This window comes from Strix aluco, chromosome 10 (genome assembly GCF_031877795.1).
Source record: "Strix aluco isolate bStrAlu1 chromosome 10, bStrAlu1.hap1, whole genome shotgun sequence".
Taxonomy (NCBI): domain Eukaryota; kingdom Metazoa; phylum Chordata; class Aves; order Strigiformes; family Strigidae; genus Strix; species Strix aluco.
This window is the reverse complement of record NC_133940.1, coordinates 14131617-14156810: the sequence shown is the minus strand read 5'-3', so window position 1 is coordinate 14156810 and position 25194 is coordinate 14131617. Positions and strand designations below refer to the sequence as shown.

The window sequence follows — 25194 nt, the reverse complement described above, 5'->3', positions numbered from 1 at the left end:
CAGGATCACACAGGCGATGGCTATGTCAGTCTAAAGTACAGCTTCTGTTTCGTATTCCTAGAAATTACTTCCTAGGATGGTCACAGGTCTAATGCCAGTCTAATGCCAGATCCTTTTTTTTTTTTTTGTTACCAGCCCTTTGACCTCCTGGCTTTGTTGTACTGGTTAATTTAAAAGCACAAGTTTTGAACTGTTTGCATGGGCTCTTTTTTTCTTTAAATATTTGCAGTATATTCCAAATATTTCACAACAGGAGGGAAGGACAGAAAGGTGACTCAAGCATGGAAATGAGCTTTGAGTCTTGAACACACCTGTAATGTTTCCCCCTTCTTTGTAAATTCCTTAAAATGCACAAATTCTGGTGTCCTGGCTGCATCTCATCTGGAATTATGTTCTGCCACCACAAGTTCTCGTGCGACTTCCTCCCTATTCCCCTACCTCTGTTCTTCACCAAAATATGGAGAAAAAGCAAGCAAGCGTAAAACCAGAGTACACCTTATGAACTATGGCTGTAGTTCTGCCTGAAACAACAGATTCTTATAACTGCACTAAGGTTCTAATTTCAGATGACTACAGACTTCTTATACAATACTCTATAGACTATTAGATGAATATGGTTGTAGTAGAGTTAGTCCTATTGAGTAGAGTGTTCTTAGTGGGTTTTATTTACTGATTTTTATTTGTCACCCTTAGTCCTTTATTCCTGAATGCTGTCTTCTGACTGGGGCTTAGCAAGTGTCCCACTGTCCCCTCTCCTCGGTCAGCTGTGGTATATAGCTATCTTCTATCTTACATTACTGTGAGTGCTCAAGTTACTGCGTTCATGCCATGCACTGTGACATTTCTCCTCCATACTTTTTTACCCCTAGGAGGTGGCATGCAAGCTCTTGTACTAATGAATTAATCCGATTACTGGGGAAAGTAATAGGTGCTGCAAGGATGGACTTCAGCTGAAAGGAGCCTTCCTTTCTGAGTCAGCATCAAGGAATTTAACCGTTGCCTTTGAAGAAAGCAGCACAGCGCAAAGTAGAACAGGGAGAAGGAAATAGATTCAGAACAGTGAAATAGTTACAGCTCCTGTGGATCTGGAGTACCCCTTCCTTATCTTCTCACCCAGAGTCCCTTTAATGTGAGCTTTGTTCACCTGCTGTCAGTTGCCCTTCAGGCTCTGCGGGTAAAACCATCTCTTGGCAGCTGAGAGAGCTCTTCTGCTGAACAAACCCTGGAAGATGATCTGAAAATGGAGCATTCCCAGATGCTGGGAAGGCTGGATTCCTAAAGGACCAGTTTAGGATTTGACTCTTGGGCCGTGGTGAATGTTGTATCAGCCTCAGTACTTCCAGACGTCCCTGCCCACTGGTGATACTGCCAGCACCGTCCAGGTCCTCTGATTTACAAGGACCCTGCTGGCTATTGGAAGTTCAGGACTGGTTTACTAATTCGCAGGAGGGACCCCTGGATATACTCCAGATTTACTCTGCAGTCTATATTGAGACCACTGCTAGACCAAATTTAATTTGAACCCTGATTTATAGCTATAGATGATAAACTATGGTAATGTTTGCCTGGTCTCCATCCTAATAGGTGGTCACCTAACAGGTGATTTCACATCACCTATTAGTTTGTTCCCACTTGTGTTATTTTGGCTTTTATTGCCACATAACTTAGGTAAACAGGTGTCTCTAACCTGTCTTTAAGGCCCATTCAGGCTTTTCCGGGCCTTCTGACAAGTCTTGATCCTCTGCCCCAGAGCCTACACAGGCTGGAGGTTTTCATCCATGTGTGAGCAATGCATTTGTTTGGGTGTCTACATATCTTTGTATTTTGTTTCTTGTAAGTGCACACCTGTTTTCTTCTGTTTTGCCTGCACTTTGCTTGCCTGTTGTAGGCTGTTCCTCTGCATTTAGCCTTTCTGTCAGCAAAGAACTGATTTTGTCAGGCACTCAGCTTGCCATCACAATTTTCTCAGAAGTGTCTTTATATCTAGTGAGTGCGGCAAAAAAACCTGCCAACAGAAAGGCCTAACTATCCTATGGGTAAAAGTCAAAAGACCATGAGCTCCTTTTTTATACAGCATACAGTCCATTACACTGCTTTACATGCCACACACATATGTGTACATATGGCAGGCTAGGCCATCTTTTGACAGCACACAAAACCCATACTGCTGGCAAGTGTATCCCTTTAAACAGTGCTTTTTTCCTGGTTGTCTTGAAAAGTATTATTCTATCCAGGTCGCTTTAAAATATCCTGGTTTTGTCTTGTTCTTGCAGTCGAGATGCTAGGCCTCCACCAGACCTACACCTTGGCTGTGCAGGCATCTTCATGTGGAGGATTCCACCAATTGATACACATTCAACATTTATGGATAATTTATCCTCAAATTAATTCGGATGTTTAGAGGTTGGATTCATTTCAGTGAAATTTGATCAAGTACTTAAGGAGGAAACAAAACACATAGCTGATTATTTCCAAAAGCGGGAAGAATGCTATCGCTGTGAGCCAGGCAGGTTTACTTTACCTGCAGGAAGGGCTGTGCTTTCTTCTCCAGAAAAAGCATCTTGTATGGTGCACTTGCAGATTGATTTTTAATTCTACAGTCAAACATCTTTTTAAATCCGTGGCTAGATCTCGAACTGCCTCCCGGGATCCCGCTTCAGGCCGACGCTGTGGGGAACCGCCCCGCTCCCAGCCGCTGCAGAGCAGCCACCGGGCCCGGCTGCGTGCGGGACGTGACCGGGCCTCCCGCGGGGGCGGGCACCCTGCCGACGGGCAGGCGCCTCGGCCAGTAGCGATGCGCGGCGGGCAGTGCGGCCCAATCGTTGGCGGGCAGGGGCGGGGCGGGCTGGGTGCCGGCGGGTCTGGCGGTCGCTGCGGCAGAGCGCGGGTGGCGGCGGAGCGGAGCGGAGCGTGGGGTTGGATCAGAGCAAAGCAAACATGTCCCTCTCTAACAAGCTCACCCTTGACAAGGTGGACGTGAAGGGCAAGCGGGTCGTTATGAGGTGAGGAGCTGAGGCCCGCCGCACGGTGAGGGGAGGAGCGGCCCGGCCGCGGCAGTGCCCGGGGCCGCCGCCCCTGGTGCCCTTGTGGCGGGGGCGGCCATCAGCACCGGCCGGGCCCCGCGAGGAGGGCGGGAGGCCGCGGGGGGGGAGTGGGTGCCTTCCGGGGAGGGGGGAGGGTGGGGAGCCGCTCCCGGGCCCCGGTGGGGCCGACCTGCGCCAGCCGCCTCGCTGGGTCCGGGCAGGCCGCCCCGGCTGTGGGGCTCGGCGGGCTCCCCGTGGCCTGGGGCGCGGGCGGGTTTCCGCGCAGCTTTCTCCAGACAGCAGTAAAGTCATCTCAGTCCTCCGCAGCTGCTTCTCTGCGCTCGGCAGATCATTTTGTGGGGGGGTTTAGTTTCGGTTTGGTTGGGTTTGTTTTTTTTTTTTTTTCCCCCTACGGCAACTGTTGGAAGAGCCCTGTGCATCCTGAATTACCCATCAGAGAACCGTATCTGTTCCCTTGTGAGGGGGGGGCAGTGTACATCCAGGCCTGGCTCAGCTCTGGCGAAGCTGAGGAGGATGGTGCCCAGCGCTGCTCGGGCCCACTGAGGGGGGGGAGGCGCCGGCGGGCCCGCCCCGCGCACCCCGGGGCTGGAACCGCAGGAACTCTGCCTTGGCAAACTGCTCTGCTTGCACATGGATCATCCACAGGCAGTTTGAGGGGAAAACTGGCCAGTCTACCATGCTTTTATGCTGAAGCACTACAAAAAAAAGCTTATTCCCCAGTTCTCTTTTTCCTTCCTGCAAATCCAGAAAGTGTTGCAATGAAAAAGTGAAAATATGGCTCTGGCCCGCTACCCAAATAAAATAATAATTATGCTTTTTTGCAAGAAGGGTCGAATTGCAGGTATTCAGCATGTCCTGGTGTAAAACCCAAAATAGGAATTCATAGCGTATTTATAAAACCTCAAGGTGTGCTGAAAGTCTGATGTTGGAATTGCTGCCAAATACTGGGCGGTAAGGGCACGGGGGTACATCATGATACCTCCTGCTTGAAATATTCTTTATTTTGGGATTCTGTGTCCAAGGTCACCATTGCGTGACTACCATGTGTCTGTTACCTTGCTGGGGGAGTAGGCAGATACAGAAAAATGGTAACTTCTTTTCCCTGTAGTCTGTGTCAGACCACTTGCCCTTTTTATCTTGTTTCTTTGGTGTCTTATTTTGAAGTAGTTCCCTAGAAATTTGATGACTAGAAGCCAGTCCCCATAATCCGTACTGAAGAAGTTAGGTCAGAATTTGCATGTGCTTCCTAAATCTGGTACAACAAAAGATCTTTTTATCTCTCTAACAACTGATTATTTTTTTTTCCTGACTGTTTTTTCCTTTTCTGAGTTTTGTTACAGAGAACAGCTTCCATTAGCGGAGGATGGGTTAGCCAGCTCTTGGTCTCTGATAGTTAATGCACGTGTCTGTCTTTGCAATTCTGTGACCGGCTACTAAAACTGAGTGAAACGGCAGATGACGTGCCAATCTGCATCTCATTTCCCTGAAGAGAGAGTCACCATGTGCTCACAGTACTATTAAAATTGATACCTCTCTTTTTCTTCTCATATTCATCATAGTTTTGGCATATTCATAACCTGCTTATCTTCCAGTCCTAATGCTGAAACTTCAAGAGAAGTTGGGAATGGGGAGGAGAGAGGGTTCAAGGGGAGCTCAGATTTCAGTTGTCTGCAGTGGGGAAGAAGAGTGAGCTGGGTCTTTCTTTTGTAGCTCTGATGGCTCTGTAAAGCGAGCTCTTCTTCTGTTCTCTCATTTTAAAATAATAGCACGGTAATGGTGCTTTTCCTTCCCCTTTGTCGAATTAGTCCACTGTACTGTGGAGCTGCCAGTTCAATTTCTTTCTGCTCAGCTACTCCTGTTTTGCTGGCAGCTTTTTTCATTCAGTTGCTCATGCTGAGCAGGTTGCAAGACAATTCAAGCAACTTGCAGAATTTTATTCTTTAATATAGATACAGAATAATGAAGGCTGAACTGTAACACCGTATTTCACTTTCCTTGTTGTGATACGTTGTTACAGTCGGTTAGATGTTCCCTTTGTAGCTCTGTGAGTAATTCCTGCCTTCGCCATTACGCAACCCAGCTTCCTGCTGCTGCTAGTCAGCACATGGGCACAAGGTATGCTGGTGAGAAATGGCTGAGGAAACTCCTCCCTTCCATCCCTTCATCTGGCACCGGTGGGGAAGTTACCTCTGGATCCATGTCAGGTCTCCCATTGGGAATGTGATAAGCCACAGCACTCGGCTGCAGAGAGATTAGAGCTGCCACTAACAGAAATTCGAAGTTGTAGGCAATAACTGGACAGCTTCCTTGAGCCTGCCTCTTGCTATGGTAGTCCAACCAAGTATTTTAGAGGCCTCGTTAGGGAACGCAATGTCACTTTTCATTATTCGCTTCCTTTCCCTTGGAAGCTCCATCGGTGATCTGAGAGCGTGTTGTTTAATGAAAAGGTTGTGGGGAGCTTGTTCAATCTCAGTTTTATTTCCTGCTTCAGCATCATTGCTACTGCAGTGGTGAGTATTAGGATGTATTGGTGGCATAGCTTTACTAAGTCATTCTAGCAGATGTTTGTTCTCTGTGTTCTATTATTACAAGCAAAAATGGCTAATGACATACTGATTTCAAAACAGAACTGTAAAAGACAGAGCTAAACATCTTGCTCCAGTTGTAACATTGCTTTTCTAACCAGTGCCTTTACTGGCAGGTTCTTTCACTCTTTGTAAAAGAAATTTGTTATTTAATTTTATTTCTGTTTTTTTAGGGTTGACTTCAATGTTCCAATGAAGGATCACAAAATAACCAACAATCAAAGGTGAGCCATAATTTCTATCCCAAATGGAAGCCCCGAAGTCTGTTTTCTTTCTGACTTTTGTCCAGTTTTCTGTTAGCAGTACCTGGAATGCTACCACAATTAAGCTGTCATTGCTTGTACCAGAATATTAAAGGTGTCTCAGAGAAGGTCTGACAATTGTTAATTAAAACCCCTGCAGCTATTAGCAAACTACACTAACTACAAGGCTTCTCACCGTAGCTGCTGTGGAAAGTATATAAAAAAAGTCTCTTAATTGTACAGATCCTAAACTTCATTCTTTAAATACGGTTAAGTGTTATGACCATTTCACTACCACATCCCTTTGACTGTGTGTGAAAACTTGCTATATTTATTTGTTGGTAGTATCCAGAAGACTTTCTGCCTCCTGCAGTTGTGTTAACTTGTTGGTTTATGTTAGAATAATTGTTCTAGTGCAGCATACAAATCACAGGATTTAGAAACAGTGATATCAAATGTCTTCTCTTGCTTGTGTGACACTTGCAGGCAAATGCCAGTTTTGTTCACAGTATGCTCACTGCTCAGCATCCCCACCATTTCTTTATTGGTTCAGGATCACAGACTAAACCAGGAAGCCTGGTCATGTTCAGGTGTGTCCTGGCATTTCTTAGCTACAAGCAATCAACAGAATTTAGATGACAAAATGCATTTCACTTCTGTGTCCTCTGTTGCATGGAAGATAACAGTGAAACATATGGAAACATGCTGGGACAGAGAATTTTGTTGATGCTTTCTGAACTGTGCTTCAGGGTTGTCACAGTCCCTAGGAGAAGAGTAGGTTGGGCTGGCTCCACAGGGAAAGCTGTGCTCTGTGGGGTTAGTCTCCTAGATGTGCTAGCCAGAATAGGTTGCTAAGGAGCCCAGTGTCCCTAAGGAGACTTACTGATGGTCATGCCCTGCTGTCTTCTGATGAGAGGTAAGCTGAACTGTGGGAATGCCAGAGGTAGGATGGACTTCTTCAGTAATTGTTCTGCCCAGCTCTTGTGCTCCCTTTATTTTGTCATTTTTGAGGGACATCTCCCAGGGCTCTTGTGTAAGTGGTCACTAAGTCTGCTTGCCTGGTAAACTCTACTTGAATCCTTTTTAATTTGTTCTTCTCTGCCATTACAGAATCAAGGCAGCTGTTCCTACCATCAAGCACTGCTTGGATCATGGAGCCAAGTCAGTGGTTTTGATGAGTCACCTGGGTCGCCCAGATGGTGTTCCCATGCCTGAGAAGTTCTCCTTGGCCCCAGTAGCTGTGGAGCTTAAAGCGCTCATGGGCAGGTGAAGTAGAAGAGCGATCCGGATGCATCAGGCCCTCTCTGTCAGTGGACCTGGATGCCTTCCTTTGTGAAAGGGTTTCACCGGTGGGATGACAGTGTGTCTCTTGTGTTTGCAGGGAGGTCTTATTCCTGAAGGATTGTGTTGGTCCTGAGGTGGAGAAGGCCTGTGCTAATCCTGCAGCTGGCTCCATCATCCTGCTAGAGAACCTCCGATTCCACGTAGAAGAAGAAGGGAAAGGAAAGGATGCTTCAGGGAACAAGGTGAAACTTCAAGTCTAGCTTTTGCGCATGCCTGCTCTGGTCTTCCTAACCTTGTTTGCTGCAGAGTGGCAGGGAGTCAGCAGTCTGTTCAAAATGCTGTTTATGAATTTGCTCTCAGAAGGATGTCAAAGATCTTTAGTTCAACATGTCTGATCATTTGTAACATGCTGCGCAAAAACTTGAGTCAAATGCATTGGAATTTCCAAGATGAAACAGCTTAAGTGGAAGGCTATAGATGACTGCCAAAGGTGGTCTAGTCTGTAAAAGAAGGAAAAATGAGCAAAATAGGGCTGTGCAGGAAATTGGTTGCTGCTTATTACACTTTATTTTGGGATATCTAAAACAAAAAACAAGGTTTGTGGGAGATGGTTTGTGCCATTGGGGTCATAAGAATGATGCTGCTTTCGTGGTTATCTGGCTAATGTTTTAATATAACGTTTAAACATTCTGCAGCATAGGGATTATCAAACCGTTTTATAAGCTTGTCTGCTCTTAAAAGTAGTCATGTAGAACCAGGCTGCCTTGCACCTCTGACATTTTCTTGAAGGTCAGGAAGAATGCTTGCTCCAGACAGCTGCTTTTCTTAGCGATGGTGACCCCGTTGACTTTATGCAGGCCTTGGCTCCTTTCAGATTCAGTGTGTGGAGCGGAATGCTGACCTCGTGTGGTGCCCTTTATGGGCTGACACAAGACTCCGGTAGCTTAGAAAAATAGCCCAGAGAACCAGTAAGATTTTGAAGATGCCAATGAGAAATTGAGCAAGTCTGGAATTATTTGCTATTAGAACTGTGTGCCACTGAAAGCCAGTATGGTGGCAGGAAGAAGAGTGGGGCAAGAGTTTAATTTGCTGTGGGAAACAGTCCCTTGGTTTTGCGCATTTCTGTAACTCTCAGATTGCTGAGCTGGGTGTACGCATATGGAAGGGTGCGCTGCAGTTGAGCACAACAGGAGAGGTGCTGTTGACAGACCTGCTTCTTGTCGTAATGGAGGTGAAAGCCAGTGCTATGGAAATAGTGATGCAATACAGGACTGCACATTACTAGCTGGTGCTTAGAAATTGTGCGTTTACAAAGCAGATCAAGTGGTAGTGGTTCCTTCCTTCAGAGCCACTTGTGTTCTGCTTACAGATGTTACTGGTTTTAACAGGAACACTTAATTTCTTTGTGTAAAGCCAGGCAATTTACCAAGCAAAGGAGCAGTTGACAGCATTGTTCTCTAATCTGAGTAGTCCATTTGGCTTGTCTTCTGCTCAGGCTGTGTGGATGAAAGGGCTCTAACCTGTGCTGAACCCATCTGCCATGTCCTAGAGTACCTTCCTGCTGTCGTCCCCATGGTGTTACAGCTGGGTGCTGGCAGAGCCCTCACTTGGGATGGTGAGCTGACAAAGCAGAAAGGCACTTGGAATGGTGATCACCTCACTGCCAGTCTGAGCTGTTCTTAAGAGCAAGTGGTGGTAAACCAGGTCTGAGCAGTCACTTGCTGTCAAAGCAAGCTCTGCTGTCTTTCCATGGTGGGAAAGAAAACTGAGCCATCCCATGAGGATTTCGTAGGATGCTTGGAGGATGGAGAAAAAGCCTTTTAACAGAAATGCATCTGTCCTTGCCTACTACATGCTAAGCTTATCTCCAGCTTTCCTGTGTTGGCTGCTTTAACTGTGGCCTGTTTTAGTGTGTGGGCTACTTGTAAGTTAATCCTCAGTGCAGTTGCTAAAGCAGTCCTTCAGGAGCTCATCCTTTTACCCGTGGCACTTGGAGGCCACACTTTCTTAGTTCAGTAAACAAGTGTGAGTTTGTCTTATCTCAGCATTACTTTGTCTCTGCACACCCTTTCTGTGTTACCTGTGTTCACAGCACAAAACTGGAAATCTGTTGGAGGGAGACTGAAAGGTTGGTAGTGCTGCAGATCATTCCTGCTCTGTTGATAGACTAGAAACTTGGAAGTGGGAGCAGTCCTCATGCCTGTAATAGCAGTCAGGGAGTTTAACGTGAAGTTTAAACCGCTTAAACCTTTTTGTGGCTCCTACTGGACTGGGAAAGAGCATATGAAATAGAGACTGACAGAATGAACTGATGAGTTTCTCCAGCTGACCTTTCTTTGCTTTGGGTTTACAAGTCAAATTGCTGACTTTGACTTTAGTTTCAGAATCAACTCTGTGTGCCTGAATAGCACAAACTTGTCATTTTTTCTCTTTTTAGATCAAGGCTGAGCCTGCAAAAGTGGAGGCTTTCAGAGCCTCTCTTTCTAAACTGGGAGATGTCTATGTCAATGATGCGTTTGGAACTGCCCACCGAGCTCACAGGTGTGTATCCATCTTCCTTTCACAGGCAGAACTGCAGAATGATGTCTGCAATGGAAACACATACAGCTTTGCCCCAATGAGTTTTAACTTCCTTTTGGGCTTATCCCATTATCATTTTGGTGTGTTTGTTCCCAAGTAATGGATTTAGTGGAGGTAGTTGTCAGTACTGTATGCTCTTCAAGTTTGCCACTGGGAACAGGGGACAGCTGAAACTTTTAAGACTTGGATTGACTTTTTAGCCTTTGAAGATAGAAAAATTACTTGCTTAGGACTTGTATAAATTGTCCTGCAGTTACAGGAGACCTCCTTTCCAAAAGATTAATAGCTCCAGATTGATTATTGTCATGGAGTTGTGTTTAGATCTGTGTACTTGCAAGCTCTAGTGGTCCGCTTTGAGCCTGATTTCATAATCCAATGCTGCTATTGGAGGAAGACATCTCTGCTCTTGCTATGCTTATTTATCCCTCAGTGTTTTGGATCACTAGTTAACTCTGTAAATGTCTTGCATATCAATATGTCTGTGCAAAAACAATCTCATAAATTAAGTGTGTCCAGCCATCTTATCAAACTAGGAAAACAAAAACCTCGTGTTTGTTTTCATTGCAGGTAGTAGCTATTCTTATTGCTGCAGCTGATTAAACGATTAGCTTTGTAATGCTGTGAGACACAGGGGTGTTTGGACCTGTACTGATAGAAAAATTTTCCTTTCCTCACTCTTTTATTCTACAGCTCCATGGTAGGCGTCAATCTGCCTCAGAAGGCTGCTGGCTTCCTGATGAAGAAAGAACTGGATTATTTTGCTAAGGCCCTAGAGAGTCCGGAGAGACCCTTCTTAGCAATTCTTGGAGGGTAAGACTCAAGAACATACCGATTCCATATTTCTCTTTTAACTCCTCTGTAAGAAATGAAAATTTATTTCGGCTTGGTTCAAACAAGTGCTTTCCTTTTAACACTACCTACAGTTCAGATTTGTAGCTAAATCCTGAGATCTCTGCAAGATGTGGATTAGAGAGGAATTAACTGACCATGTCTGCTCCTGTGATGATACTATCAAGGTCTGCTCATTGTATTTCCTGACCTCTTACATTCCCCAAATTGAGATAGTCCACAGCAGATTGTTGTACAGATGAACCAGAAGAGCTGTTAGATACACATGATGGCCCTGAAACTGTCAGTGACCTTTCCTCCACAGTTCAGAGTACAAGCATCCTGCAGGCTCAGCACTGTGTAAATTGACACGATCTGTCATTATGCAATGGTGACCTGCTGTAGCTGGATGGGCCTCCCTCTTCCACAGCAGCTAGCGTGCAAAGAAACTTGATGGTGCAAAACCAAGTGACTGTTTCTGTGTAGAAATAGGTTCCCATTGCTGCCAATTTCGTCACGTGTGCACGCACTTCAGCACTGTAGTTCTATGATAGTGTATTTCAGTTCATCAGGTGAAATAAATACTTTATAAGTAACACAAAGCTGGGACACCATAACCTTGATGTGTTCTTGGTAGAAGTATGTGGCTTATTCTTGCTCTTTGCACCCATAAATATGTTTTTTAAGAAGTGTAGTATTCAGTTCTCACATAAAGTTTTAAACTTCTGTGACCTTGGTTACAACCTTGGTTATACTGAACAATGCTTTTAATGCTTTTTAAATTCTTATTAGTACCTTTCCAAGATTTACAGCTGTAGGTGACCCACCAATAAGTGCTATACACTCCTCATTGCCTTTGGAATTTGCAGGCATATCACCAAGGGAAAGTTTATTAGTTACCTTATCAGATGTTTAAGTTAGATCAGCAGCTAGGAAGGCCAAAATGTTAAAATGTCAGGCCTGTTAATAAAGTCTGGAAGTGGTGTAAATCCAGTGGGAACAAAATAACCTTTTTTTGAGAGGTGTATAACAAGGGTGATAAGCATGACCCAGACTAGGAGCTTGATGCTGAACTGATTGTGTGGCCAACTGCATCTTAGTCACAGGAGGAGCTCTGAGAGCAGTTCAGAGCCAGACATACCTTTAGCTGTTGGAAAGCACCACCATTCCACTGGTGACGCAGCTGGTTCTGAGATGGGACAGCAGATTGAGCAACTCCTGCTCAATTATACCAGAGGGAAGTCACACTTGGAAGTTGCATGTGGTCCAGCTGCAGGTTTGTTACTGCTTATATATAACAAAATCGGGCCTAGAAGATGAACTGAGAACAACTGTACTAACAAATAAAGTGGAAACGAAATGTGTTGGCAAGGAAAGACCATGTGCAGGGAAGTAATTCAGTGCCAGGAACAGGGTATGTGCAAAGGAAAGAAACAAATACCTAATTCGCCTTCACATCTCTTAGCCTGGAACTGCACATGGCAAGATGGGCCCTGAGGGGTTTTGCTGTGGCTCTCTTCCATCCCATCAACGCTTCTTTACCAGTTCAGTTCCCACAGTGTAGCAACACTAACAACTTCATGGCTTAAACTGGGGTTGGTGGCTGGTTCAAACCAGAGCCCTCCATGGTCACTAAGGTTGGATTTGTAGAGGCACTACCTGTTTCTTATGGTTAGGTCTGAAACTGTTTTATTAATGAAGTTCATATCATTATCCCTGTTTTAGAGGTGCGGAAACTACTAAAGCAATAAGAGGAAGTGGTCTTGTCTAATGTCACCAAGCAGGGCATGCTCAAACTAAGACTATAATGCAAGTCTCCCAAGTGCCAGCCTAGGTTTAGCTCAGGGTTGTTTCTAAGGTCTTTTATGAAGCTTTCTTTTAGATAACAAAAATTCCATACATGGCATTTAAGAGGGAAGACAGGAGACTTGTGTCTATTTACTGCCTCCTCTGCCATTCCTGTATGAAGAAATTTTGGTATTGTTCCGTTATCATTTGGTTCTTGTGCCAAAAGCAGTCGTCTGCTTTTGGGCAGGGCAGTTCTGCATCACAGATCATTGTGATGGGTTGAAGCTGTACTGTGAGTGTGATGGAGCGCCAGGCCTGGACAGCTTACAGGAGCTGGGCGTGGGGTGGCTGGTGCAGAGGATCCGGGGTTGGACAGTGGTTGTGAATGGCAGTGCTCTCATCTCTGCCTTGCTGGGCGCTCAGGGGAAGGCAGGCTCTAAAGTGCCAAATGGGGTTTATATTTAAATAGGAAAAAAAAATGGAGGGCTGAATAATGCTTTTGTAAGTTGATGTTTCATGCTGACCTGCTAAATTGCCACATTCCCTTTCTACCCACTCCCAACAACTCCTTTGTTGAATCATCCTCTGAGAGTGGCCTTGACATGCCACAGTCACAATATTGCCATTACTGAATAGCAGTTGATTCGATCCAAGAAGTCCTTGTGAGGCTTCATGCTGTCCTAGGTAAAGATTACTAGAGAGTAAGTTCTGTCTGAGGAATTTGGGGCAGTGGCTACATTATTCATTCTTTTTCCTTCTCTCTCTCTCTCTCCAGAGCCAAAGTTCAGGATAAGATCCAGCTGATCAGTAACATGTTGGATAAGGTCAATGAGATGATCATTGGTGGTGGAATGGCGTTCACCTTCCTCAAAGTGATCAACAACATGGAGGTATGAAAGAGCAATTCTGTGTCTGCTCCTGGTGAGGAATATGGTCAGAACGCCCCTTATATATTCTGGTATTGAGAACTGGCTATCTCCACTCTCTGCAAGAGTAGGGAGCACTGGGAAGTTACTTGACAATCACTTTGCAAAAATTGGATTACTGTCTATGTCTAGCTAGGTCTGTCTAGCTTCAAGAAGACAGTCTTTCCAGAATTGCTGTCCGAACAGTTTGGCTTGACTGCTGCTACTCTCTTCTGTGATGACCAGTAGCTAAGCAAACATGTCTTTCTTGCTTTTCCCAAATAATTTCTCTAGATTGGCAACTCTCTGTTTGATGAAGAGGGATCAAAAATTGTCAAGGACCTGATGGCGAAGGCAGAGAAGAACGGTGTGAAGATTACTCTGCCTGTTGACTTCATCACTGCAGACAAATTTGATGAGCACGCACAGACTGGGGAAGCCACAGTGGCTTCAGGCATTCCTGCTGGCTGGATGGTAGGTTTTAATAGATGAGGGACTAAACCAAGTAGCAGACAGCAGTGAGGTGGGAAGGACACCTCTTAAAGGAGTACAAAGAGTAATTGTGATCCTTTGCAAAGGTTTCTGAAGGCAGTTAAGCTGTGTAGAGTGTGTTGGTTTAATGAAATTGAAGCTGTGCTATTTGTCCTGAATTTTTAAGTCTAAAGTAGCTTTTGTGAGATATGGATTAAAACAGCAAAATTCTTCTAAAACCTTCAGATCTGAATGGAGTAGAAATCCCTTTCATTTGACTGGAATTTAAGCAGAGTTGGCAAAAGTTTCTAACCAAGGCTTCAAGCATCTGACATTGATTTAAAAATGACTTATTTGTACTAGGAAGATAAATACACCAGACTCCACCCTGCTGCAGCAGCTGCTGGCAAATCTTTCTGTTCCTCAGTATTCAGTGCATACAGAGAAACTCTTGTTTTGTATCCAGGGGTGAGGGGGAAGCTTCTGAGCATCCCAGCTAGACATTGGTGATTTGAGATGAGGGTCGGCAGTAAGTATATCTGTGACTTCTCTTACTTGTCTTAGGGCTTGGACTGCGGCCCTGAAAGTGTGAAGAAGTTTGTTGAAGTGGTGGGAAGGGCCAAGCAAATTGTGTGGAATGGTCCAGTTGGTGTCTTCGAGTGGGACAAGTTTGCCAAAGGAACCAAAGCCCTGATGGACAAAGTAGTAGAAGTAACTGGAAAGGGCAGCATCACCATTATTGGTAAGTAGTTGTATGTGCATGTTCTTGTCTTTCTAAATGTAGGAAGGAAGCTTCTGCTTGCCAATACCATATTTAAAATACTTGTCAACTTGGGGTTTTTTTCCTCATGTTTTCATCTGTCCTTCAGCTTGGAGATAGGGCTTTAAAAACTGCTGCATTTAAAAATTGCTGAGTATTAGGGAGAAGGACCAGCCCATAGCAAGGCTATGGTCCTTAAGCTGAACAAAATCTGAATTTCTTGTGTGTCTCACTGATTTTGTTTGTACTACAGGTGGTGGAGACACAGCCACTTGCTGTGCAAAGTGGAACACCGAGGATAAAGTTAGCCATGTCAGCACAGGAGGTGGTGCCAGCCTGGAACTGCTGGAGGGTAACTTGTTTTATCTTAACTTGTTTGAGCAAATTGGGTGGTTCGGGGTGCTCCACCATGTGTTGATATTCAAGAAAGCACAATAGAGTGAATGTCTTTTCTGTTCCATCACGTGGAGTTGCATGTAGGTTTTGAGCAATGAGCTGCTCATTGCTGCTCTTCTATAGGCCTCCTAGAGGAAGGGAGGAAAGAAAATGGAGTATTCTTGCAAACAGCACAGTCTGCCACTCCCAGAAAGCAAAAATGCTGGAATAGAAAATAAAATGGCCTTGAGAGCGGGCTGTCTTTTGTAGATGATCCCCTGAGACATGCTAACCAGACTGTTTAAAATGCCCAGTTTCTGTTAGGGAAATCTCATTAGAATAGTCTCGAATTTTTGCCAGAAGTCTCCTTTTCAGTGCATTGTTTGAAATTCCCTGGTTTTGGGGAGCCCTCTAGTGATCACTTACAAACCTGCATGAGGGTACTTGGAATTCAAAATGATGAGAATTTACAGGATTCTTCTAATGAGTTACATTGTTCTCTAAATGAGTTTTCATTTCCTCTGGTAATTAGCTGTTTCCCAATATGTGTAAATTATCTAATGCTGTCAACTTCGCTGTAGAAGAGAAACTGCAATAAACTGCATTGCAGCTGTTAGTTTCCAGCAGTTATATGCGAGACAGAGCTTTTGTTTCTGTTGCCTAGGGAGTGATGGTAAAGGGAAAGAATGCAGATGGCTAGAAGGAAACACTGTGCAACCGATTTATTCAGAAAGACAAACTTGTCTAAGTTTTGGCCCAAAATGTGGGTTTGTGTGTGTGATCTTTTAAATGTAACGGAAGTCTAGCTAATTAGAAAAGCTTCTGAAGATTTAAAAAAAAAAAAAAGGGCAAAGAAACCAACCCAAAACCCCAGCAAACTAGAAAGTTGTGAACAGTGTTAAAATTCAGTACTGCCACACAGCTTGAGCATTAGAAGGTGGATTTTCTGAAAAAAGGCAAAACCAGCATGGTCTCTCTTCATTACTAAAGTAGGACAAAAAGCTAAAAATGCTTTAGAAAACATTGCACTTTAATAATCCAGGCCCTCATACTCAGCGATGAGCATATTCCTTGTTTCCATCAGATGGAATGAGGCATGTAAATATCTAGACCTGGGTGTTTTAGTCCCACTAAAAGACTTGAGACTTGTTAAGAGGCTTTGTTTCTTAATTCATTCTTAAAATTTCCACCACACACTCCAAACGTCTATTTACATGCCACTAGGGATTGAAGAAAGTATGCAGCAACTCCCTAGATCCAATCAAAAATCTGTTTGCCATCAAACTTAATGGAAAAAGATCTTAGGTGTTTGGATCTGACCCTAGCAGAGACTTGGATAGAAATTTACCATTATTAATTGAGAATTGATGAGACTGGTATGTTAAGAATCTGTCTGCTGACACAGGAGTGCAGCTGTGCTCTGGATATTCACTACAGCCCTAAAAGGTATTTACTGTGTGGAAGTTTAAATGTAACCCGTATGCCTTGAGAGCCACAGTTGTCAATGGAAGTGTACGGAGAGCCAGGCTCTTCTATTTTTAACCTACAATTTCTGATGTGTTTTGGTGGTTGGGGTTTTTTTTAAATATGTTTAAATGTTGCAGTTGCAAGTGTAAAGGTTAGTTTTTTAAGGGCAGAGAGGGATCCTTAACTTTACTGCTATTTTTTAACTAACAGGTAAGGTTCTTCCTGGCGTGGATGCCTTGAGCAACGTGTAGAGAACAGAGTATCGCCCCACTTCCTGGTCCTGTGCACAGCCCCTGAGATTCAACACTTCAGCGCTTCTGTATTTCAGCTCTGCAATAGGCAGATCACAGAATGTAAACCGAAACTGGACAGGGTTTGAGGATGACAGCAGAGATATTTTAGGACTGCAGTTTACATGATGTGGATTTGTCCACTGTTACCCCACTTGAATTAACATAGTGAATTTAAACTGTTGTTGTGAATTTAGAGTGTATATATTTATATTTTGCCTTTTCAAAGAGATAATCCCTGTTAGACATGTCTGTTTCTCAGAAAGGAGTGCACCGTTCAGCTTCAATGTTCTTAGCAGGCATTTTCATCACTTGATACGGTTCAGAAACAAGAGGGGACTCCAGTTTTTTGGAGGCTGATTGTAATAGCTGCTGAATAAACATATTTAAAGTGCTCCCAGTTTGTATATGGTCCTTCTTTGATATTTTTAGAATGGTCTGCATTAAAATATCTTCTTCCTAGCATCACAAGTCAGTGATATTTTTCCTTTTTGCACTAATTATATTATTTGTAAATATCCTTTTATTTTTGTCCAATGGATCTATAAGCACCCAGTCATCATCAAAGTGAACTTTGGTAAGGAAGTAAATTGTAACAGATCTGCTGCTATGTTAAAACTTCCTTGCCGTCAGGTAATTAAGATGAAATTTTGAATGTGCAAATCTAGTAAAAGAAGTGCAAATTCAAGTGTTTCTCATCTAGAGAACTCGCTTTATATAGGCAACTAATGTATCTAATTTGAGTATAGGGGCAATTTTGAAAACAGGCGGGTAAAAACAGTCGCCGGCAAATGTAACTGCACTGCGACTTTGCTCAAGTTTGAGGTCCCAGCATGGTAAAACCACACAGTTGGACAGTTAGGTTTGGGTGTGTGGCTAAAGCACGTTGCAGAACTGCAAGTCCTGTCAGTGAGGACCACCAACACGGTGCAAATGTATGAAGTTGGGATTTCCATTTTGACTGTTGTGCATTGGCTCCTCTGCTCACTGCAGGACCCGGATGTGAGCACAGGGTGGCTCTAAACCAAACCCAGGACTATTCCAAACTCAGATTGGCTTCTGAGCATCCAAAAGTATGTTTTAGATTATGTTAGCAGCCACGGCTCTGTTCATAAGAACTGTAAGAAGATGCAGTGATCCAGCTGAGCTGTTTGTGTATCTTCCTGCTTGATCAGAGAAAAGTGAGTGATGTAAAGCAGCAATTGCCTGGTTTTTATTCCTAGTGAAGTCTCAGCAGTATCGTTAGGGTGCTTCCCAGGAGGTTTTGTGTGGCCCGAATAGTATAAAGCAGCCACGACGAGCCATGGAGAGAACTCTGAGATAAGCAGTAAGCCACAAGACAGAGTATGCTTTTAAATTAATTTGTATGTATGTACATAACATTACCAAAACAAAGTGAACACATGTGTTATAAACAGACACAGCCTATTTGCCAAATTTTACTCAGTCACGGTGGGATGCAAATTAAAACCCAATAACGCTGAAGTGTGTATAAAGCTGTGTATGAAATACATACTCATTACATTTTAAAGCTAAAAGTGACTATTGCAAAGAAAAAAGCTAGAAATAATGCAAATGACTGCAGTGCTGTGGTTTTCTCCTCCTCCTCCCCTCCTTTGTAAATCTCCCAAGCATTGTCTGATTACGCATGAATGATGCAGATTTTTGCTAGGATTGCTTTCTCGCTGTTCCTCATGTTTTCCAGGCAGGGGTGCAGACCTCCGACAGCTGCAGTAGCAAGGCAAAGAAAGGAGTGAGCTTGTCAACCACAAAAAGACTATGGATTTTGGAAATCCAGTACTACAAAAACAAACATTCCACCATGTTTTATAACAGATCATTCTTGTCTGGCTCCGGCAAACAAGGCCTTGTGACAGCACGGCCCATTTTAGTGTCACTCTTATACCCCTGTGTTGCTGGATTCCCATGGAGCAATAACAGATTTTCCCTCCATAGCTCCTTTCTTGATGTTTACAGTGAGAGGTTGGTGTGTGGCCGCTACCTCTGCTGGGTTTTTTCCCCTCTTCATCAAAAGCAACAAAACAAAGCTATCTGTAATCAAATATGGCAAGGAGTAGTAATGCTCCATGAGTCTCTGCTTGAAAGCATTTTTCCACCTGACTTTGGATGCTTGCTACTCACATCTCTAAAATGTCCTTTTGTTTCTACATGGCTTGTTTTAACTACTGCAATGTTCAGGTCTGTGTGCGTGACATAGCAAACCTTGTACAGCAAGGCCAGAGAGATATGCAGCTTTATGGCTTGTAAAGATGAATGAAACATCTCAACATGAGACTGCAGGAGCTGTACACTTGATGACCAGCAGCTGATTACTTGAGTGACAGTTCCCAGAATTTTTTTTTAAGCTTTGCCTATTAATATTTTTTAGCACCTGGCTATTGCAGTGATAAAATATTCTTAAGTCATTAGAGGTTCCTTCTCTCACTAAATTTTACATCCTCTGAAGTCACACCGGTCTTCCTACATTATTTTGGCATGTGTTCTGACAACTTTTCTAGACATGAATCTTTGACAGTCTTGCTTTTACATTTTTATTGCTTTTGTTGGGAGTGTTTCTGGGGCAAGGAATGTTGCTAGTTAGAAACATTGTGGAAGAGACATTAGAAGACAAAGCTATCACGGCTCAAGCTATGATGAAGGTAATAGATTTAGCACATAAGTGGGCCAATAATAGAAACCAGGTGAAATAAAAAGTGAAAAGCTTAAATCTTCATGGCTGAGATTGTAAAACATTTCAACATGGAAGACTTTAAATTTGTTGTCAACAAAATAAGATCCTCTTAGGCTGAAATATGTGACCTCTCATACTGGTGTCTCCCTGCATAATTTACAATCTACCGTTAACTGCAGGTGGTAGAGATAGAGTTTCTGTGTTGTAAAATGTGCAACCAATGGTACTTGAAAAAGTTAATTGTAAAAATGGCAATCACCCTGTAGGACTGGTGACTTGGCAGCCAGGTGAGGGGACATCAGCCCTGATGTGGCAGAGAGGGCCCAGGACATCCTTAGCAGTTGTAGATCTGGCTGACCAAGAGGCCAGCTGTGGCAAACATACCTTTCTAGCTGCTAAAACATCAAAACTTTGCTACAGCTCTGCCTTTCCAAGGAACGGGGCCTCCTGTAGGCAGCGGCCATTTTGTGAGTGACACTATGATGGTGGTGAAAGCATCCCTCTCCCTTGGAGGGAAGGATGGATATCTTCGTCCTCTCTTTTTCAGTGTGTTCCCCTGGACGCCTGCTGCCTTGGTGTGCCTCACAGCCTGGCCGGTGTTTCACAGAGGACTTTAGTGCTTTCAGCCCCAGGTGCCTGTGTGTCCCAGGCCTGCTGGTGAGGAGCTGCCTCCATGGGGCACCGGCCCGGGCCGCCTCTCCCTCCGCCGGCCATGACGTGGAAACCTAAAGGAGGCTACAGTGCAGCTCCCTTCCGACCCAGGGCCGCGCTGCGAGGCTTGTGTTCCCGCTCAGCACTCGGGCGGTGAGGCCAGGCGAGACGGGCCGGCAGCTCCCGCCGGCGGGCGGGCGTGAGGCGGTGGCGGGGCGGGAGGACTACACTTCCCGGCCGCCTTTGCAGGCGCTGGCCCAGCGGGGGATGCCGGGTGCCGTAGTTGCAGCCGCCTGGTGAAAGTTAATAACTGAATCTGGGGTAGGCACTTCCCAGAGCTCCTCGGTGTCTCTCATTGCCATGCCGGCTTTGTCACCTCGGAGGAAAGAGGAGCAAGATGGATGAGCGGGCGGCCGCTGGGGCAGGCGCCCGCGGGGTAAGGAGCGGGTGTGGAGGGGGGGGGAAGGGGGGGCTCGGGCCGCCGCTGCGAGGCTGGCTGTGTGAGGGGAGGGCGGCTGGCTGCTGCCCCGCCGGGCCCCCGCGGCGAGGAGGGGGCCGCGGCTGCCCTGCCCGGGCGGGATGCCGGGCTCGGGGGCAGGTGCAGCGGCGAGCGTCGCGGGGGTTCCCCCCGCCCCGGCGGGGCGGGTGAGGCGGGGGCGCGCAGCGCCGGCTCCCGCCTAACGGCCGCGGTAGCCCCGGCCCTGCCCTCGGCGCCCCGCTCCTGCCCGCGACCCCCGCCTCCAGCCTGAGGTAAATGCCGGCCCGTCCCCCGCGCTGCCCCCTCCTCGCACCTCCCGGGACGAGGCTGCACGGCCCCGCGGCTCCCCCGGGGTGGGGGTGGGGGGGTCCCCCCTTAGAGCCCGGGAAAGGGGCTCCCGTGTCTCTCTCCCCTGCTCTCAGGGAAACCATCTCCTTCCCCGGTCGAGGTGCGCGGGTGTGGGGCAGCTCCGTGGCTCAGCCCGCAGCCCCCGGCATCGCGTCCAGTGTTTGGGGGTCGCCGCAGGCACCCCCGGTGGTCTCGGGCAAGTCTTGTCATGGGCAAGTGGCGAGGCAAGGAGAAGGCTGTGAGGGCTTGCGATGGGAACTGTTTGATGTGTGTGGCAGTGGGGACAGAGGAGTCGGTGTGAAGGAGAGAGCAGAGCTGTGCTGCCCATTCCCAGGTCCATTTTGAAGTCCAGGTAAGGCAAGGGGATGTTTTGCTACCCACTGTCCTGCAGAGGAGATCCAGGGCCTCTGCCTCTGCCCAGCTGCAAGAGATGGTGCCTGCTCTGCCCTCCTCTTCCCTCCAGAGTCCCCATCCCTGCCAGCCCCAAACACCCACCTGAGCTGATCTGCATCAGCCCAAACTCTGAGTTAAGCACAAGTGACTCCAAATCCTCCTGCTTTGATCTCTGAGAGAACAAAATGCCAATCTAAGAGTGATAATCCCTACAGAGTTAAAAGCTTTGTGTTTGCATCCTTGCCTGGCAGAGTGGGGATCCCACCAGCCCCTTGAGGCTCTGGGTTTAGCCATCCCTGCTACTACTTCATGGTCTGCCCTCAGGTTGAAAGATTATGCCTTTCATTAGCAGACTGATTCAGGTAGGCCCATAAATACTCATTTATGTGACATTTACCACATGGTCAAAGCAGAAGTACAAATCCTGTCTGTCTCAATTCTGGGATACTTTCTGAGGAAGGTGAGGGCTGGAAGGCCAAATCTTTAGTGTGAGGGAGCTGTGGTGGACACAGGATCTTGGGTGATCTCAAACACCCATTGCTTTTGCTTGAAGCTGTAAATAGCCAAGAACTGACTGAATTGCCAGCATACAGTAGGGTAGCCCCAGCACTTCCATCATGCAGGCTCCTGGGGGGCTGTTCTGACTTCTCACAACATACAGGCCCAGACTCTGGGCCTTGGCATCCTTGCCTGGAATCTCCCATTGTGAGATGCATAAAGAAGATCCCAATTCAATTTTCAGTATGTCACCTCTGATAATGATCCTTAATTCAGCCCTAATGCAATATAAAATAGCAAATTCCATTTTAGTTCACTTTTCATTTTTATTCTGCTGTTTAATGATAATTTTTCATTAAGCATCTAATCCTGTCTTAGCATTTCTCATCAGTAAAGCTCAAGGTGCTTTACAAAAGAGGTAAAAATATGACTATTCCAATTAGCCTTATTAAGACGTGGGTTTTGGGCAGCTTCTGCAGATAATATAGGTCATAAATAATTAAGAGTACAATCTAATTATAAGAAATCCCCAGTTGTAAACCAAACTGCCATACTGAAGAAGCCAGTCTTCAAAGGCACGGCCTCGTAACCTAATCTCCCTGATGAGGAGAGTATCCCATTAACCCACAAATCTTCTCTCTCCCAACGTGTCTGCCCCAACAGCAGGTACTTTCATGTGCCTGTGCAGGACCCAAGGGAGGGAGAGGGTCAGGGAGTTTCAGTGACCAAAAGCAGTTTGGAGAGTGTTCTCCTATTAAAGTCCCTTATCTTGTCATTTGAATAAGGTCCCGTGTTTGGAGGCTTACCAAAATGTACAGCCCGAACGGAGCAAGGTTAGGAGTAGAACTGATTTAGTTTTTTAGTTACTGGAAATTAGAAGCATTGCTCAAAATGGAGTCTAGAAGATACAAAGAAGGTTGTGGCCTGGATCCAGTTCATACATGACCTAAATAGAATTCTGACCCCAAAACTTGCTGTGAGCACCTTGTCAAATTTCATCAAAGTTGGATATGAACTTTCATGTTTGGGAGTTTAGGCTCTAGATTGCTAGTGCTAAACTGGGTCTGTGTATCCTGACACCTGTGTGTTGCCACTGGAAGCTGACTATCTCAGGACCGCTGTTTATCTACATAATTCAGCAGTAGGGCTACATGGATGAAATCCTTGTTCTCATTCCAAATACCTGTTGTCACATATTACTTATTCTGTGGGAATGTTTTTGCTCCGATTTGTGGTTATGCAGTGTTTAGCGATGACCTAATTCCAATGTTCTCATTAAGCAGAGAAATTTCTGAGTTAGGCTTTATAGTTCACCTTCTCAGTAAGTAAATCATTGGTCCATAACACTGCTTACCAGCAGTACTGTCACGTTAGCCCGATGTTTTATGAGGGATCATGAGGCTGGTGAGGGCACTTTGAAGCATGTGTATCTACAACAGCTTCTCACACTTCACCATTGTAATGTTTAACTTAGCTCAGAGTAAGTGTAGACCATCTTGTTGATGAAAATGCCTGAATCTGATGACCTATAGCAACTTTCTTACCACTAAAGAAACTGCACCTCTGTTAGTTTGGTGTTGGGTAATTTCCTTGAAAGTTGGCGATATACAAGCAGCTACAAATAAAGCTGAAAAATGCCAGATTGCCTTTCAGACCATCTCTTGTTGAGGCTTAATCTTGGCCATGGAATGCTGGTTTAATTTTCAAATGTAACTCAAAGGGATGTTGGTTGCAAGTTACATTAAAATGAGTCCCTAAGTCCCTTAGGGTCTTGGAGAGACCTATATCTTGTTCTCTCTGTGCTGTAATTTCTTCATTTCTATTGTGTTAAACTGTAATTCAGTCTCATATGCTGGAAGCTTTGACTAGTAAGGCATGACTGGAGCTCTGAGTAATGCTCGTAGTACCGGGAAGGTACTACAAATGACAGAAGGGAACCTACAGAAATAAGGAAGCAGGGAATGCAGACATTTTGAGCAGCAGAAGGAGGGAGGGTGAGAACAGAAGAAAGGGGGGAGGGACAAAGGAATGAAAAATATAGAAGAAAAAGCAGGAAGAAAACTAAACCACCGCCATTCTAGGTGACAGTGTGGTGTGGGTAAGGCTTTGCACTTGAACCAGGTTTCCCTAAGAACATTATCATGTGCCACTTATGGGAGGGAGGAGGAGGGAAGAGGGTTCCTGGAGAAGTGCATATCCACACAATGAAGTCTTTGGTTTCTTCCCTTGCACATTTGTAGAGCGCTCACGTCTTTCCCTTACCCCAGGAGACATTCCCATTTCCTTTCATTTACCAGTGTTTGGAAGGCGGAAGGAGATGAGGCACTGTTGGGTTCCCTTATTAACTTAATCTGTGGGAAGCCCTACATAAATCATTGAATTTCCTAGTCTTGATAGAACGAGATATTTGTACAGTGAAGTCAAACAGAAGATCGAGGTTCCTGCACGGGGAGGCTTTGACGCTGTTCCAGTCCTGTGCCTGGGACTCTTAACATGTGCATTTCTTTGAAGTCTGAAGCTTAGGAGTCTGCATTAATGATCAAGGGACAGAGCTGAATACAGAATTTGTACAGTACGAAGGTAAAGGTGTGGGTATGAATGTGGGAAGAGAATATTTAAGAGCAGTCTGGCATATATAGTTAGTAATATTAAAAAAAAAGTAATCATGTTAATTTCCTATTGTTACTCAAGTTCCCAAGGCTTTTAGCATCCTCTCATTCCTTGTAGATCAGTGATCTCTTGCTGGGTCCTGTCGTGTCCAAAATACTAACTTCTCTGAAAAGGAGAAGACTTCAGGTTTGAAATCTTTTGTCCTTTTGTGCAATGGGAAACTTGCTCCGATCTGTTACGCAGGAATCTCTGTTCCTCATGCAGTGTCTTAGAGCACTGTGCTTGGCATTTGGCTGTCACTCTGTCCCACTCAGCCAAGTGTCGGTGATCCTGGAATGCTTAAAAAGTTCCTTGGGACTCTCTGCAGATGTGAAGCTCTTTTGAAGTTGAGATTTGTCAGGAGCAGAATGCATTAGAACAATTATTTCTGACTTTGGCTTACGACTATGTTAAAACTCACTTATTTTTACCACTGTGTTTGTTCCTTTTAGGGCTTGTAGCTATTTCTGTAATTCAGAAGCTGCTGTTCTCATTTTTTGCTCCATAAAGTAAAATAGTCAAAGTAAAATGCTGTGTATCTTGCTACACTTAATATACAGATATCTACTGACTGAAACAGTGAAATACACCCTGGGTTTCAATTTCTGACCTGCTATTTTAACTGCTTTTTCCAGAACTCCACCGTAATTGCTGCTTTTTCTTGATTGAGCAGCAAATCAGTTCCCCTCTAAGCCCCAGGATTACCAAAATTCAGATTTTTCTGAAGAAACAAAGGTCAGATTTTCAAGACTCGCCTTATATGTAGGGATCTTATGAAGCAGATTCTAAGGTGGTTTTTATGTCCTAACATATATGGAGTTGCTTTCAAAATACTGGCCAGTTGCTTTCAGAGTACCGGCCCTAAG

At 45.1% G+C, this 25194-nt stretch overlaps 2 protein-coding genes across 2 annotated transcripts in view; both read left to right on the top strand.

Annotated features, from left to right (window-relative positions):
* Positions 1-2851: 2851 nt before the first annotated feature.
* PGK1 (phosphoglycerate kinase 1) lies at positions 2852-17014 on the top strand. Its single transcript, XM_074835323.1, has 11 exons — positions 2852-3002; positions 5803-5853; positions 6982-7137; positions 7253-7397; positions 9593-9696; positions 10426-10545; positions 13127-13241; positions 13551-13730; positions 14292-14469; positions 14741-14839; positions 16540-17014. The coding sequence occupies exons 1-11, from the start codon at positions 2938-2940 to the stop codon at positions 16578-16580; spliced, it is 1254 nt and encodes a 417-aa protein (XP_074691424.1). The 5' UTR covers positions 2852-2937; the 3' UTR covers positions 16581-17014.
* A 3272-nt stretch (positions 17015-20286) lies between these two features.
* The window catches only part of AMOT (angiomotin), a 65260-nt gene continuing 60352 nt past the window's right edge, over positions 20287-25194 (top strand). Inside the window, exon 1 of the mRNA XM_074835335.1 lies at positions 20287-20398. The gene's annotated coding sequence lies outside the window, so the exon portion shown is untranslated. The remainder of the gene's footprint in view (positions 20399-25194) is intronic.

Coding starts and splice junctions, on each gene's coding strand:
- PGK1 (XM_074835323.1), top strand. CDS start 2,938: ATGTCCCTCTCTAACAAGCTCACCCTTGACAAGGTGGACGTGAAGGGC. Junction 5,854..6,981: donor AAAATAACCAACAATCAAAG/GTGAGCCATAAT, acceptor CTGCCATTACAG/AATCAAGGCAGCTGTTCCTA. Junction 14,470..14,740: donor GGGCAGCATCACCATTATTG/GTAAGTAGTTGT, acceptor TTTGTACTACAG/GTGGTGGAGACACAGCCACT.